Raw genomic sequence first — 11877 nt, 5'->3', positions numbered from 1 at the left:
GGCGGAGTCAGGCTGGGAGTGAAGGCGCCGCTTGCGACCGGAGCCCATGGGGAAGACGGGACGCTGAGCTCAGCCGGCCGTTCACCCCGTCCCGGGACGGGCAGTGTCCGCAGGCCACAGGCGGGAAGGAGGGCGGCTCCTCCTTGAGCCCCGCGCTGACGGACGGCGAGCGAGGGGCTTCGGGCCTGGGCAGCTGCTGCACAATAGAGCCGGGCTACAGGCCAGGGCGAGCGGCCCCTCTCCCGCCTGCCTCCCTTCCTCTGATTCCCTCCGGCCTCACCAGCCTCCTCCCTGTTTTCCTCGGCAGGGCTCCGGCTTCCAGCAACGCCTGCTCCTGTCACGCTGGGCCGCCTGTAGTCCACTACCGTGGACCCGCTTCTCCTCCGGGATCTCTTTCACCGTCTCTCCTGCCTGCCCTTCTCCCTGCAAGGAGCCTCTCTCCTCTCTGCGGCTCTCCCTGTCTAGGGTTACTCGCCTTTTGTGCAGCGTCTGACTGTAGCTGAAAGAGCAGCTCCCCTTTTCACATCTTCACCTCTTGTTTCCCCCTCCTCCCCAATCCTCTGTTCCCCTCGATAATGAGGATCCCGTTGGGGCACTAAAGAGGTGTAAGAAGAGCTTGCTTGGCGTGCCCGTGTGGGGCTGCTCCCTTCTTTCCCGCTCCCCTCCCCAGAGGGGGGCCTGGCCCCCGACCAGCCTTCTGCTCCTCCAGCGATTGCAAGCCAGAGTGGTGGCTGCGGTGTGGCAGGCGGCAGGATGACGGACACCCGGCGGAGGGTGAAGGTTTACACGCTAAATGAGGACCGCCAGTGGGATGATCGAGGCACAGGGCATGTGTCCTCTTGCTACGTGGAGAGGCTCAAGGGCATGTCCCTGCTAGTCAGGGCAGAGAGTGATGGTAAGTGTGTACGGCTGAAGGTACAGTCTTTCCTCGTCCTACCCAGAAAAGGAACTGGGTGTAGCTTTGTGTCTGTTGCCTTAATGTTCTGCTGCATAATTCAAATGGTATTCCTAAAAGCAAGTAGGCAGTAACCCGGGTTCATTCGTGCTAGGCCAAGTGAAAGAAACAGAAGATTGCCATCAAGTGCAAGCGTAGTAGGCATTTATTGAATACAGTGTTGCATGCAAAAGGCGTTCGAGTGTCGTAAATCTTGCATGGGTTTGATATCTACTGGTCTTGTTTCAAAACTGGTCATTGGATGTTTCTGGAAGCGATCCCCCCATGGAAGTTGTTCAAAACTTAGACTTTGGTTTTTAGTATTTGTTTTTAGAAAATCGTTGGATGGCTAACAACCTTCTGTTTCCATCTGCCCTTTTCTTTGGTAGCTTTTAGAATTATGTAAAACATTCTAACAGCTACCAACGGTTTTCAAAGTACGGTTATGGTAGTAAAGACAATACAATGGACAGAACAGCGTTTTCAGAGACGCTTTTTTTTTTTTTTTTTTTTTTTTTTAATGGAATGGGAGTGATCAGTCCTCCAGTGGTTCTAGGTTTTCCTGAAAATAAATTTAAAATTATAGATTAACTTCTTTCACGTTTTCTGGCAACATATGTCAGTTGTATATATTAAGTAGTAATATCTAGCCCTGTAGCTACATGTTTGGGCTAGTCTTGACAGTTGGTTGAGTTCATGACTGCTGTGATCAGTGATTTTAAAATATGTACTTCACAGTATCAAGCTTGTACCATTTGGCTTTTAAAGTCTGTCAGTGCATGACTTAATACTTCATTAGATATATAAGTACTGTATTTAGCGACTTGTTGATCTAATTGTAGCTTTTGACTGTCAACAGACCTTGTAATTTTATTTACTGAGCTTTTTTATTGTAGGGAGTAGGATGAAAAGCAACTTGAGAATCATTAATCCTTACTTTTTGAGAAAGTTCTGATAAACTGTACAATATGTAATCTCTACGGCAAAGATCAAAACTGATTTGGAGGAATCAGTCATCTAACCAGGATTTGGTAACTGAGCTTCTGCTAAGTCCCCAGAGAGATCTTGTAGTTTCTTGATTTTATTTTAAAAGGTTAAACTGACACCTGATTTTTATTTATATTACAGTGAGGAAGATGCATTTAAACCTTGAGCAGCTTCATAGTGAAAGAGAAAACATTCAAAATGGGAATAGATTTAGTTTAATTTCAACATGAGGGGGGAATTAAAAAAGTAATCACTAAATTTTTAGGCTAATTTTTACAGTGTGTTTTGTCATAGATACTGTCCTGGCTGCCTACATGGTTGTTTGGTTATGTTTAAAAGCCTGTCATGTCTCCTGTGCATTAAAAATTTTCTGTTTTGCGGTGGTGTTGTTTGGGGGATTTTTGTTTGATTTTTTAAAAATGTTTTTCGAAAATAAATCAAAAGATCTGCGGTTCCTAACCTGCTTGTGAAGAAGAAATAGCTCTTTCGAACTAAAACCCATTTATTAACTTTCAGTGGGATATGTGTGCTTCAGACTGACTGAACTGAGTTGAACTGTTGTTGCCAGCTCCCTTGTAAATGAACATCTTTAAGAAGGAAGATACAAATTGGTATAAAAACTAAAATTAAGTCATTGCTTTATCTTGCATAGCTGAGATACTCTAATCAAAGCAGAACTGTCTCAGATTTACTAATTGCACCTAATGCACAGATGTTTATTTGGTAGGATATACACTTTAGACCTCTCTCCATCTGTGTACTTTGTTCTTCAAAGTATTGACTAATACACAGAGTTAAAGTTCTTAATATAGTAGGTAGTATCAGTCCTGGGTAAATGTGCACTCTATTAATAGGCTAGTTTTTCTAACTTGCTTGTGTAAACACCTCATAAAATTTGATTTATATTTTGTTTACTCCCAATGTCTATTGTTTGTGTGCTAATTTTGAAGACAAATAGTCATTTTTACATGTAAGCAAATAATTTGGAAAAAGGTAATGCCATACCTGTGCTTTATATACTGTGCAGTTTGTGTTTCCTTGCATGCTTTTTTAACTAAATGAAATAGTTGACTGTGATTTTTAACTTTTTCCCTGCTAACAAAGACATACAGGTAGTAGGAACCGAACTGTACACCATTTGCCTCTATGTTTCCATTGCATTCTTGTATTGTCTTTCTTTGTCAGCTTCTCCTCTTTCCACAATGAAACTTCTTCCTTCCTGCATTTCTAAACCAGCTTTTCCTAGCCTTTGAGCTGAGATTCATCCTGTGCACACTGGCATATTCTTACTGACTTACTCCAGGAAGCTGACAGAAAACCTCGGGATCTGCCTGAAGGTGAAGGCTCCATTTCCTGAGTAGGGGAGGTGCTGGGGATGTCAGCAGTAGTTCCTTCTTATGTGTGTGGGAAATTCCCACTCCTGTTAAAGGAGCAGTTTGGCTGTGCACAGATCAACAGCAGAATTACCAGTGTTTTCTTTGGCTGACTATGTGGGCTAGCACACGGTTCATTCTTTGGATTTTGCAGCTGTGACTTGGTGTAGTAGGCTGCTTTACAAATGGTTGCGATTTTGTAGTGCAGTCAGGGTGTTCAGATAAGGCAAGTACAATCAGTATGCCACGTCCAGTGTAAGCTATCATTTGGAACTGGAGGAATAACAAGTGAGTAAAAGGCTTTTTTATCTGTAGGAGTGTTTTTTTTAAGTTGTGCTGGTGTTTAACACCATCAAAACAGAAAATAATTTAGAGTAGATGAGTGAGTTATGTTACTAGCTGCATGTCTAATGTTGCCAGGCACTAAACTGTTAAGAGTCGTTGCGGACAATTTGGAATAATCAATTTTAAAACAGAAATACCATAAACTGCTTTCATATCAGATATATTATGCTTTGAAGCATGAAATTGTAATTTTTTTTACTCTTTAATAGCTATTCAATTTTTCTTTAAAACCCTGGAAAGTTTCTCTGTGTGATTCCTAGTTGTAATGTATTCTACTTGAATTGCAGCAGAGCAAGAGTGAAATATTTTCTTACAAATTATCACCTACCATGTGAGTTTCTTTGTGTCATCAGAAGCCTTTGATTTCTTACCTGTTTCTGACATGGCATTTTAGGCTACAGTGGCCCACCTTATTCTTAAAATATCTTTGTGCTTCTTGGGGTTTACTGCATGGTTTCAGATCACCTTTTTTTTTCTGAGCCCAGATGACTAAAGTGACCTCTAAAGAGAATGTTTCTGTTCAAGTAATTTGTGTTAATTTAAAAGCTTAAACCTTTAATTAAAACTTACTGGTCCTATATCTGAAAGTTAATCCCTCCATTACATGCCATATTTGTGAGCTCTCTTTTAGGAATGCTCATAATTTTCATTCAGAAGTTGCAGTTTGCTGCTTCTCTATGTTAATGACTTCTGCCAAAGGGCAAGCACCTATCCTTGCTGTTTCTGTAGTTCAGATATCAGTAAACCTGTACAGCTAGCAGGCTTAGACAAAACTTGGCTTAAGTTTTTTTTACCTTGTTCAAACTCAAGGGACTGATTTTATTGGCTTGTTTTTAGGCAAGCAACACATTGTTTATCTTTGATCAAAATAAAAAAAAGAATGGGGGAAGATGATTTTGTTGCTTTTCTCCTGGTTCTCCCCTTTCCTTAATATTTGTGTTTGACCCTCCGGAAGTGTCTTAGACTCAGGAATATTCTCTTTGAATTGTAGAACACTTTCTACAATTTCTACAAAAACAATTTGAGCTGTTTCTGAGGATTAGTTTCTGATTCAGTTGCAGCAGAACTGATTGCAGAACTTAAACCTCTGTGTGCATCTTGCAAGAAGCAGCTCTGGAATTTAAACTTTCATTTAAATGTAAACATGTTTATACTGGTGGGGGTAATGAGCAGCACTTTTTTTTTCTGCTTTTGAGGAAGACTCTATGTAGCAGTTTGGTGGGAGAGGAGCAGTGTTCCACATTAACTGGTCTCTTCCAAATGCATATTTGTAAACAAAGCTACAAATTTGTTGTTTAATAAGACTGTTGAATTTGGATATTTGATGTCTCTAAATAGGATTGAAAATAGCATTGAATATCTGTATGTGATCTTTTTTGAGCAAGTCCTTCCCTATACACACATTCCTTCTGCAGCACAGAATGTTGTTTTCTACTAACAAAACCCCCAGCTGTGCTGTATTGCATTACAGTGGCAGGTAAAAGAATTCTGCAAGTCAGTTTTCTTTTTTTATAGGTGGTTTTAGGGATTATTTTTTGGCTTCGGTGTTTTGCAGTTACCTCTACAAATTCATTCAATGCTGTAATTTAAAAAGTAACTAGATCTGCATGATTTTGGAACATTTACTAAAAACATAGCTTGCATACAGGTGAGTTTTCAGGTCTTACCTAACTTTGAATAGTCATTAGGTCAAGATGAAGTTTTGTTGGTGTATTTTTATGAAGTAGACTGGATGGTCTTAACATTTTCTAGGATAGTACCAATGGAAAAATACCTACATAGAAAGTAATGCTTATGACAGAAGCATCTCAGACAAGTGATAATGACTTTGAATGGAAGTTTATTTGTGGTGTGTTACATTTCTGTAATCTTTTCTAAATAATATATCTGTGTTTCACACATCTGTTGCTACTGTGTGGTTTCCACATGCAAGTAACAAAGGTTTAACATTGCCTCATAACAGGAAGGGGTCTGATCCTGTAAAATTTAGTGTATGAAATAAACTCACTGAACTAACTAGTAGATTAGTCACTGATCTTTGACTTGTTGAACCCTTTTTGGGGAACTTACTGCGAAAATGGAGCATCTTATTCTCCAGAAGGATGGATTTGGGGCTGTTACTAGTTATAGAGCACAATTTACCCTTCAGTATGTTTCTATCTCCAGATCAATATTTTTCTAGTTATTGTCTAAAATGGTGAGGAGTAAGTTGAATCATATGGTAGTGAGAAGCAATTCAAGCCTTAAAAAGCTTGATTTGTCTTTCCTGCAAGCATCAGGTTTAGTAGACAAGAGGAAATGCTCTTTTTTGGTAAGTCTAGTAAAGAAGTAATTTTCTATTGTCTGCTTCTAGCTTGGAAAATGAAGTGTCTGCATTCAGTCATTTTCAGTTTTTTAAATAGTATTTTGTCAAACATGGCGTTCAGGTTATGTATGATATTCTTCTAAGGTTGGGACCTACATGTCTGTAGGTCTGTGTTCAGCCATTAAAATACGATGTTGAAATTATCAATTACTTTTGATTCTTAGAAGATTCTAGTTCATACTTGCTACTATTAAATATTTCTAGAAAGTAAAGACTTTATAGGAGTTTGTCAACCAATTTAATAGCACAAATAATATTCTAAGACGTCGTGTAGTAAAAGCTGAGACTTTGAAAACACGACTGACTCTGTATCTGATGATTGTAGTGGAAAAGGCTGATTTTAGATGTTCATTAGACAAACTCAAAATGCAATGCTTGAGACTATGGCCAAAGTATGAGCGATGTATTGGATTAGTCTGTAAACCCCATCTTTGATGTTTTCCTTCTCTGTCCTGCTCTATGGTTTGTGATTATTTTTTTCTTTATTTACGCAGTTACACTTAAGCAAATAAGCTGCTTTGGTAACAGAGCTGGTGCATGTCAGAAAACTGGAAAAACTCCAAAAAACCTGAATAGTATATTTGGGCTGAGGCAAGGGAGGTTTTTCTGTGTGTCTTGTTTTCCCTTGAGGGGTATTTATTTCAGTTTTGTTGTTGAATTTTATCTGAGTTTGTAAACAGCTTTTACTCCAAGAGCAGTTGAGACAGGGTGATAGCTTCTCAAGCCAACTTCATTAGTGAAGGCTCCCTCTTGTAGAACAACAGACTCAGAAGTTAGGAACAAGCAGCCTTCACAGGTACATTAATTTGAAAAAAAATACTTAATTGTATCTGATGATCACATACATAGTAAGCTAGTGGATATAAAAATCATTGGTAAAGCTTCTAAATTCGTCAAGTAGTAACCTTTCTCATCAGACAATGGAATGTTCTGATATTTATGTAATTATTTAATGATACACCACTCTTACAGCAAGTGAAGTTCTGTGATCTGGTTCTTCAGTCTCTTCCCTCACATCCCCAGGGCTAACATCATCATCAGTGTCAGACAGAGGGATTGATTGCACCCTCAGCAGTTTTACAGGTGACACCAAGCTGCAGTGGTGTGGTTGACATGCCTAAGGGATAGAATACCATCCACATGGACCTGCACAAGCTTGAAAAGTGGGCCCTTGTGAACCTCATGGGGTGCAAGGTGCTGCACCTGGGTCAGGGCAGCACCCTTGTCTCAGTCCAGGCTAAGGAATGAACAGATGGGGAGCAGCTCATATTTGAATTATACATTTGCCTTAGAACTATAGTGATGAAACTGAGAAGTTAACACTTTTCTTAGAGAAAGTTTGGACTTTTCTTAAAGCCTGAATTTAACCAGGCAAGTAAATGGAGAAATGCCACTTTAAAGGGGTGCTTGTAGCCTTACATTTTAATTATATGGTTGACAATGCAAGTTAATTTATCAGTATTTCTTCATGTAAGCTGAGTGAAGCTCCGCAGATATGTGAGTTAGTCATGCACTGGCATTAGTGCAGCTGAGTAGCAAGGTGGATGAAGGAAGTGATTGGTCCAAAAATAAAGTCAGTTTTAAAAGTTGTTTTTGCATAGGTCAGTGCTTCAGGTTGTTTAAATATGACATGAGGATGCTAACATGCAAAAGGAAGGGAAAGAAGACACAGACATGAGAATGGAATTGCTGTTCTGTGTCTTACATCAGTAAAACCTGCTGTGAAACTATTGTTCCTGAGTGTATTATGGGAAGTTTTCTGGTATTAGCAGTCACAATGGTTGCTGCTCTAAGCATTTGTTTCTAGGAAAATAAGTGTTTTAGGTAACCTTTAAGTATAAATGCCACATTATTAGAATTTTCACACAAAACAACCATAGGTAATCTCTGGAATGTTACTGAAATTCTTTTGGCATGCTGACTTAAGACTTTAACATGTCTAAAAAATATTCTGTGGAAAAGTTATTATTCAAAATAAGAAAGGTTTAAAATTCAGTCCTCAGAGCATTATTCTATACTATGTGAACAATATCTTTGAGGGACAAATGAAATATAAAGCTCAAGGGTAGGGGTTAAGAGACTTACTGTTGATCAAGGAAAGAGTGATAAGAAAGTTCATGTGAAGATTAAAATTTTAGCACACATATAAATAAGTGGAACTTTTTTTTTTCTAGGCTCTCTTCTTTTGGAGTCCAAAATTAATCCGAACACTGCATACCAGAAGCAACAGGTAAACATACTTATCTTTTCCTCATGTTTAAAGGCAGGGTCTTTAAGAGTATACAACCAACAGTGTAGCAATATAGTAATTTTTTTGCCTCTCTTGCAAGTTATATTTTATGTTCTTGTGCCAAAAATAGGCAGAGTAGTTTGCACCATTTTTGTCCATTACATGATCATATGTTACTTCTCTGCATTTTTTGTGAAGTTATACACTCTGTTTTGCAACAGAAATTGCTTTGGAGGAGACAGTCAAAACATAGTTGGAGCAACCACAAAGTAGCTGAGGTTACTGAGGGTTATAGTATCTGAAACTTAGTATCATCTGTCTTTTTTCTTTATATTTCAGCTGCTATAACTTTAAATGTATTTTTATTCAAGGAAAGACTAGAAGGCTTTAAAGCTATTTACATGTTAACCGTTGTTTATCTTTTACTCAGAAGGTGGGTATGGGTTACTACTGCTCCAGAGCATTCTGTGTGCATAAAAGCGTCTTCTCACCTTCAGTTTGAAGCACATTGCTTCTATTACTTAAGCCATACATTGTGAGCCCCTAAAGAATGCTTCTGAGGAGTGAACTGTGTAGGTTTTGTACGTTATCTCCTGTGCTTATTTCATGGATGCTGGGAATTGCCCTTACAGGTTTAAAAATGCTGAGCCAGATTGTATTTTGTTGCCTGTTTGGTCAGCTCAGACTTGTTAAAATCTTGTCAGGTACAATTAATGTATTAAAACACTTTCCAGTCTTTCAGCTTTAATAGTTTATTACAGGAATGGATATACTGTTGTTTTGTTCACGAGCAGTCCTAGTAGTTGTGTCACTGCAGCTGTTTGTATGATTGTATTTTTAAATAAATGGGGAGAACCAGTATGGGCTAAAAATACCCTTCCTTAAAAAATTTAACCTGTATCTATCTCTTGATATATTCGTAATGCAGTGTATAAGCAGCCCATACTGAACAAATGATAAGGCCATTGTGGGTCTGGAGAATCAATTCCAGAGTGTAAGACCTGCAAAAATGCTAAGCAGACTAAGTTTTAGCTATAATCCTGACTAGCTTGAGGTCATGGTTCTGTGATACAGTAACTTGAGCTTTAAAACCCTGGAGTGACACAGAATATTTCACAGCTCTATGGCATAAAGTGCTGATCTGGTGTAAACTTGCTTTGCTGGCTTTAATCGGTTAGAAGAGCACTGAGGAGTGAGTTCTCTGTCTAAATTTGCTTTATGCCACATCAGACATGAAAGCTTCTTCTGGTAGGCATAAAATTGTAAGATTGGTGCAAACCACCACACATGCCAGACAGTGTAACAGCATTTCCTCCTCCGGGTCAGGCGTATATTGTAATCTAGTGCTGCATAAAGCATACTGGTCATTGTGGAAACATGGTTAGAGAAATAAAAATAATTAACATTAATCTGTCCTGTTGGAACAGCGCTGTACATTCTCTGTGCTGGAGAAGGAAAAGTGCTGTTTTTAAAGCTGTCAAATGCTGCATAGACAGAAATTTGTATTTGCAAATGGATTGTTCATATTATTTAAGCCAACCAGTTTCTAATATAGATTGGATATCGGGCTCCACTCTGAGCCTTAGAAATACCAAATGTTTCTTGGTGTGTGCATTAAATATGTTCTGTAGCCTGTTTTCTTTCGTGTGAGGCCTACTTATCCTTTCCCTTAGTAAAAGGCAAGTTCAGAGTTTAAACCTGATTCCATATGAGCTAAGCTTGGAGCTTAGCAGCTGAAAGAAAGAGTAGGTTTTTTTCCAGCTCTGCTCATTGAACTCTGGCTTGAACTTACTAAAGCACAAGAAAATCAACTTGGTACTTCAAATCCCTCTTCAAAAACTGGTAACTCTCTATGCTGGCAGAACTTTCAAACCACCTTACAGAGGATCCATTTGTGGAACTGAGATGGTAGAGTGAGTGAGATCTTTCTTCTTGATTGCAGAAGGCCACTTAGGTCACTTCACTACCAGTGAAATTGTAGATAGAAGACTTGCTTTTCAGCTTGCCTGCTGTTGTTAGTTGCACTTAGAAAGTTTCAAGAAAAATCTCCCAGAAATCTAAGACTTAAAACTTCCAAGTGGCTGTGTTACAATCTTACCAGTCTTTTATCTCAGAATTTTGTTGTGAGGGTGAACCTCCATGCTGTTTTAAGGGGTGCACAGCAGCACATGCATTTCTGCTGTGACGCAGCATGCAGCTTGTGAGCACTTTGAATACCTAATGGAATAAATGGATGAGTTCTGATTTTTGTCTAAGCTGACATGAGGCTTGTAAGAAGAAACAGTCTTTTACTGGATCGACTGCAACAGTCTGTGGTTGGAAGCAAGGAGAGATAACGTGTACTAAACTCTTGGGAAACTTTGCTATGCCAGTTGTGTTGGATCCTTCAGCAAAAGAAGCCTGTTAATACCTTTGTGATAAACAGTGAAGTCCTTCAACTGGTGAAAGAACCTTCTACCTATGCTGATCTGTTAGTGCTAGTGTGAAGTAGATAGTCTTGTTAATTGTTGATACCACAAATTATGCAATCTCATGGTTTACATATGTGTGTTTTAATAACTGGATAGCTTAGATAATTATTTATCAAAATGCTATTGTGAAGACCTGAGGACAAATTTGCCTCGCTGTCTCTGTTCCCTTGGAAACTAAAGCAAAGAAAACCAACCAAATCACCAAAAAAACCACCAAAACAAAACTGCAACAAAAAAAAAAAACAAAAAACAAAACAAAAAACCCAACAAAAACTATACCTGTGAAGCTGAACTTGTTGTATGATTTTATCCCAGTTGTCTGCTTTATATTTCTTGGTGTTCAGTATTGAAAGCAGTGACTGTCATTTGTGGTGCTAAGTACAACTTTCTGCCTTTGGAGAGAAAGATTATTTGGGAGATCTTGAGTCCTGCTTAGGGACTCATTTTTCATACATCAACCTGAGATTCTTCAGTTTGCACAGTCTAGTTCCCAGTCTTCCCAAACTTACCTGCCATCTGGAGGTTTGAAATAATTCATTAAAGCATGAAATTCAGAGATAGTCTTTGAGTACCTTTTCAGTAGTCAAATGAATTAGTCTGTGACAATGAAGAGCCATTTTCTGCCATGGTCAAAAAGAAAGATAAGTTTATGCATCTGATCCTGCAACATAGAATTGCTACCAGTGGAAGTTCATCGATGCTCTCAACCATGCACTTCCTGGCAAACTCATCACTATTTATACTATAACTAGAAGAAATGAAGCCATATGAGGAAAAAAAGCTAGAAATAAAACAACTTGAGAAACCAATGTCCTGTGGCTCAAAAACAGGACTTACTATTTCTCATGTCAGTGTACTATTTGTAGGCAGAAACTTCTTCAGAAAAAGCAAAATTTGCACAGTGCAGCCACATGAGCACCTGATTTTTATTCTTGTTTACAGCTCTATGTTAAGTTTTGTTGGTGTTTTGTTTTTTTTAATGTTACAATAATGGTCCTATAACTTTGCCATGGAATATTACTGGATTTAATTACTGAGTAGGTGGTAGCATTCACCTTAAAAGCAAATTTTGTTTAGTAAGAGTAATATAATTATGCAAGGAATTGCTTGGGTCACAAGTGAAATACTTAGCTTTTCTGTTGTTGGTTGTTTTCTTAATATTCTGGTAAAGG

The 11877-nt window shown here is 38.7% G+C and overlaps 1 protein-coding gene across 1 annotated transcript in view; it reads left to right on the top strand.

The window, feature by feature from the left end:
- Positions 1 to 389: 389 nt before the first annotated feature.
- PPP4R3A (protein phosphatase 4 regulatory subunit 3A) overlaps positions 390 to 11877 on the top strand; it is a 41255-nt gene continuing 29767 nt past the window's right edge. Inside the window, exons 1-2 of the mRNA XM_058844268.1 lie at positions 390 to 895; positions 8179 to 8234. Of these exons, the coding sequence (XP_058700251.1) occupies positions 754 to 895; positions 8179 to 8234 (198 nt within the window). The 5' untranslated portion in view covers positions 390 to 753. The remainder of the gene's footprint in view (positions 896 to 8178; positions 8235 to 11877) is intronic.

This window comes from Poecile atricapillus, chromosome 1 (genome assembly GCF_030490865.1).
Source record: "Poecile atricapillus isolate bPoeAtr1 chromosome 1, bPoeAtr1.hap1, whole genome shotgun sequence".
Taxonomy (NCBI): domain Eukaryota; kingdom Metazoa; phylum Chordata; class Aves; order Passeriformes; family Paridae; genus Poecile; species Poecile atricapillus.
Note: the sequence above shows the minus strand (reverse complement) of the source record. Positions and strands in the feature narration are given on the sequence as shown.